This window comes from Nerophis lumbriciformis, linkage group LG11 (assembly GCF_033978685.3).
Source record: "Nerophis lumbriciformis linkage group LG11, RoL_Nlum_v2.1, whole genome shotgun sequence".
In the NCBI taxonomy this organism is placed as follows: Eukaryota; Metazoa; Chordata; class Actinopteri; order Syngnathiformes; family Syngnathidae; genus Nerophis; species Nerophis lumbriciformis.
The window spans coordinates 51,873,328-51,878,327 of NC_084558.2; the positions used below are offsets into that span (position 1 = coordinate 51,873,328).

General features: G+C 41.7%; 1 protein-coding gene across 1 annotated transcript in view; it reads left to right on the top strand.

Moving 5' to 3' along the window:
- The window catches only part of LOC133610208 (membrane-associated phosphatidylinositol transfer protein 2-like), a 178,890-nt gene that overhangs the window by 82,139 nt on the left and 91,751 nt on the right, over positions 1-5,000 (top strand). Inside the window, exons 11-13 of the mRNA XM_061966320.2 lie at positions 3,289-3,442; positions 3,540-3,729; positions 4,996-5,000. The exon at positions 4,996-5,000 is cut by the window's right edge and continues 115 nt beyond it. Coding sequence (XP_061822304.1) covers positions 3,289-3,442; positions 3,540-3,729; positions 4,996-5,000 — 349 coding nt within the window. The remainder of the gene's footprint in view (positions 1-3,288; positions 3,443-3,539; positions 3,730-4,995) is intronic.

Genomic DNA, 5,000 nt, shown 5'->3' on the forward strand with positions numbered 1-5,000 from the left:
ACCCTTTTGACCAACATATGAAATAACAAGTGTGTGTAAGACATTGAAATGCACCCTTTTGACCAACATATGAAATAACAAGTGTGTGTAAGACATTGAAATGCGCCCCCTCTGGCCAACATATGAAATAACAAGTGTTTGTAAGACATTGAAATGCGCCCCCTTTGGCCAACATATGAAATAACAAGTGTGTGTAAAAAATTGAAAAGTGCCCCCTCTGGCCAACATATGAAATAACAAGCGAGTGTAAGAAATTTAAATGCGCCCCCTTTGGCCAACAGATGAAATAACAAGTGCGTGTACGATATTGAAATGCGCTCCCTTTGGCCAACATATGAAATAACAAGTGTGTGTAAGACATTGAAATGCGCCCCCTTTGGCCAACATATGAAATAACAAGTGTGTGAAAGAAATTGAAATGCGCCCCTTTGGCCAACATATGAAATAACAAGTGTGTGTAAAAAATTGAAAAGCGCCCCCTTTGGCCAACATATGAAATAACAAGTGTGTGTAAGACATTGAAATGCGCCCCCTTTGGCCAACATATGAAATAACAAGTGTTTGTAAGACATTGCAAAATTAATAAAAATAAATAAATATGAATATAGAGATATACTGTAATAACTTGAAGTAAATAATGAAAATTAAAAAATAAATTACAAACAAAAAATCCCCCCTCCCCCCAAAAAAACAACTAAAAGCTTACCTTTTTTATACGTGCATAGTATGTATATATTATTAATGTTGTAAATACTAATCTTTATATATCTAGAAAGGCTGGTCCTAAAGAGGGAGGCATTTTTCTCAGGTCTCCAGAAGGTAACAAATACATGAATGTGTGTGTGTGTGTGTGTGTGTGTGTGTGTGTGTGTGTGTGTGTGTGTGTGTGTGTGTGTGTGTGTGTGTTCTTGTATTTCAATACTTCTTGAGAAATCTATCAAAATGAGGGTGGTCCCAAAAAGGAGGGATTTTTCAAATTGACTGTGTGTCGCTTTTGAAAGTGCGCCCCCTCTGGCCAACATATGAAATAACAAGTGTGTGTAAGACATTGAAATGCACCCTTTTGGCCAACATATGAAATAACAAGTGTGTGTAAGACATTGAAATGCGCCCCCTTTGGCCAACATATGAAATAACAAGTGTGTGTAAGACATTGAAATGCGCCCCGTCTGGCCAACATATGAAATAACAAGTGTGTGTAAGACATTGAAATGCGCCCCCTCTGGCCAACATATGAAATAACAAGTGTTTGTAAGACATTGAAATGCGCCCCCTTTGGCCAACATATGAAATAACAAGTGTTTGTAAGACATTGAAATGCGCCCCCTTTGGCCAACATATGAAATAACAAGTGTGTGTAAGACATTGAAATGTGCCCCCTTTGGCCAACATATGAAATAACAAGTTTGTGTAAGACATTGAAATGCGCCCCCTTTGGCCAACATATGAAATAACAAGTGTGTGTAAGACATTGAAATGCGCCCCCTTTGGCCAACATATGAAATAACAAGTGTGTGTAAAAAATTGAAAAGTGCCCCCTCTGGTCAACATATGAAATAACAAGTGTGTGTAAGACATTGAAATGCGCCCCCTTTGGCCAACATATGAAATAACAAGTGTGTGTAAGACATTGAAATGCGCCCCCTTTGGCCAACATATGAACTAACAAGTGTGTGTAAGACATTGAAATGCGCCCCCTTTGGCCAACATATGAAATAACAAGTGTGTGTAAGACATTGAAATGCGCCCCCTTTGGCCAACATATGAAATAACAAGTGTGTGTAAGACATTGAAATGCGCCCCCTCTGGCCAACATATGAAATAACAAGTGTTTGTAAGACATTGAAATGCGCCCCTTTGGCCAACATATGAAATAACAAGTGTGTGTAAAAAATTGAAAAGTGCCCCCTCTGGCCAACATATGAAATAACAAGCGAGTGTAAGAAATTTAAATGCGCCCCCTTTGGCCAACAGATGAAATAACAAGTGCGTGTACGATATTGAAATGCGCTCCCTTTGGCCAACATATGAAATAACAAGTGTGTGTAAGACATTGAAATGCGCCCTCTTTGGCCAACATATGAAATAACAAGTGTGTGTAAAAAATTGGAAAGTGCCCCCTCTGGTCAACATATGAAATAACAAGTGTGTGTAAGACATTGAAATGCGCCCCCTTTGGCCAACATATGAAATAACAAGTGTGTGTAAAAAATTGAAAAGTGCCCCCTCTGGTCAACATATGAAATAACAAGTGGGTGTAAGACATTGAAATGCGCCCCCTTTGGCCAACATATGAAATAACAAGTGTGTGTAAGACATTGAAATGCGCCCCCTTTGGCCAACATATGAACTAACAAGTGTGTGTAAGACATTGAAATGCGCCCCCTTTGGCCAACATATGAAATAACAAGTGTGTGTAAGACATTGAAATGCGCCCCCTTTGGCCAACATATGAAATAACAAGTGTGTGTAATACATTGAAATGCGCTCCCTTTGGCCAACATATGAAATAACAAGTGTGTGTAAGAAATTGAAATGCGCCCCCTTTGGCCAACATATGAAATAACAAGTGTGTGTAAAAAATTGAAAAGTGCCCCCTCTGGTCAACATATGAAATAACAAGTGTGTGTAAGACATTGAAATGCGCCCCCTCTGGCCAACATATGAAATAACAAGTGTGTGTAAGACATTGAAATGCGCCCCCTTTGGCCAACATATGAAATAACAAGTGTGTGTAATACATTGAAATGCACCCTTTTGACCAACATATGAAATAACAAGTGTGTGTAAGACATTGAAATGCGCCCCCTTTGGCCAACATATGAAATAACAAGTGTGTGTAAGACATTGAAATGCGCCCCCTTTGGCCAACATATGAAATAACAAGTGTGTGTAATACATTGAAATGCGCTCCCTTTGGCCAACATATGAAATAACAAGTGTTTGTAAGACATTGAAAAATTAATAAAAATAAATAAATATGAATATAGAGATATACTGTAATAACTTGAAGTAAATAATGAAAATTAAAAAATAAATTACAAACAAAAAATCCCCCCTCCCCCCAAAAAAACAACTAAAAGCTTACCTTTTTTATATGTGCATAGTATGTATATATTATTAATGTTGTAAATACTAATCTTTATATATCTAGAAAGGTTGGTCCTAAAGAGGGAGGCATTTTTCTCAGGTCTCCAGAAGGTAACAAATACATGAATGTGTGTGTGTGTGTGTGTGTGTGTGTGTGTGTGTGTGTGTGTGTGTGTGTGTGTGTGTGTGTGTGTGTAGGCGAACAGAACAACAAGCAAGGCGACGTCAACACCCTGAGCGGCGCCTTCGAAGCCGTCATGCGAGTCCACTACCCGACAGCGCTGGGCCGCATCGCCATCAGGACCGTGCCGTGTCCGGCGGTCTGCGTGGAGGCCTTCTCGCTGGTGTCCAAGTGAGCGTCCACTCTGGGTGTGTGTACCTGTGTGTGCGCGCGTGTGCGTGGTGGCGCGCGTGACCACAGCGGCGTGTGCTCCCCCCCCCCCCCGCAGCCTCAGCCCCTACAGCTACGACGAGGGCTGCCTGTCCAGCAGCCAGGACCACATCCCGCTGGCCGCCCTGCCGCTCCTCGCCACCTCCGCGCCGCAGTACCAGGACGCGGTGGCCGCCGTCATCCTGCGAGCCAATCAGGTGTACGCCGACTTCATCAGGTCTCTGGAAGGCGCCTCGTTTAATGGACAGGTGAGCGGACACAAGTTGTCACGTTGTGTAAATACTAAATAAAAAGAGAATACAACAAATCCTTTTCAACTTATATTCAATTGAATAGACTGCAAAGACAAGATATTTCATGTTCACACTGAGAAACTTTGTTGTTTTTTTGCAAATATTAGCTCATTTGGAATGTGATGCCTGCAACATGTTTCAAAAAAGCTGGCATAAGTGGCAAAAAAGACTGAGAAAGTTGAGGAATGCTCATCAAAGACTTATTTCACAGGTGAACAGGCTAATTGGGAACAGGTGGGTGCCATGATTGGGTATAAAAGCAGCTTCCGTGAAATGCTCGGTCATTCACAAACAAGGACGGGGGCGAGGGTCACCACTTTGTCAACAAATGCCTGAGCAAATTGTTTTCTCAACAAGGAATTTAGGGATTTCACCATCTACGCTCCGTAATATCATCAAAAGGTTCAGAGAATCTGGAGAAATCACTGCACGTAAGCCGTGATATTACGCACCTTGGATCCCTCAGGCTGTACTGCATCAAAAAGCCACATCAGTGTGTAAAGGACATCACCACATGGGCTCAGGAACACTTCAGAAAACCACTGTCAGTAATTACAATTGGTCGCTACATCTGTAAGTGCAAGTTAAAACTCTCCTATGCAAAGCGAGAGCCATTTATCAACAACACCCAGAAACGCCGCCGGCTTCGCTGGGCCCGAGCTCATCTAAGACGGACTGATGCAAAGTGGAAAAGTGTTCTGTGGTCTGATGAGTCCACATTTCAAATTGTTTTTGGAAACTGTGAACAAAGAGGAAAAGAACCATCCGGATTGTTCTAGGGTGAAAGTGTAAAAGGCAGCATGTGTGATGGTATGGGGGTGTATTAGTGCCCAAGACATGGGTAACTTACACATCTGTGAAGGCGCCATTAATGCTGAAAGGTACATACAGTTTTTGGAGCAACATATGTTGCCATCCAAGCAACGTTATCATGGACGCCCCTGCTTATTTCAGCAAGACAATGCCAAGCCACGTGTTACAACAGCGTGGCTTCATAGTAAAAGAGTGCGGGTACTAGACTGGCCTGCCTGTAGTCCAGACCTGTTAAGGTTCTCAGTGTGAACATGGAATATCTTGTCTTTGCAGTCTATTCAATTGAATATAAGTTGAAAAGGATTTGTTGTATTCTCTTTTTATTGACCATTTACACAACGTGACAACTTCACTGCTTTTTGGCTTTTGTACAATGTGTGTGTGTGTGTGCGTGTGTGTGTGTTCCAGGTGTG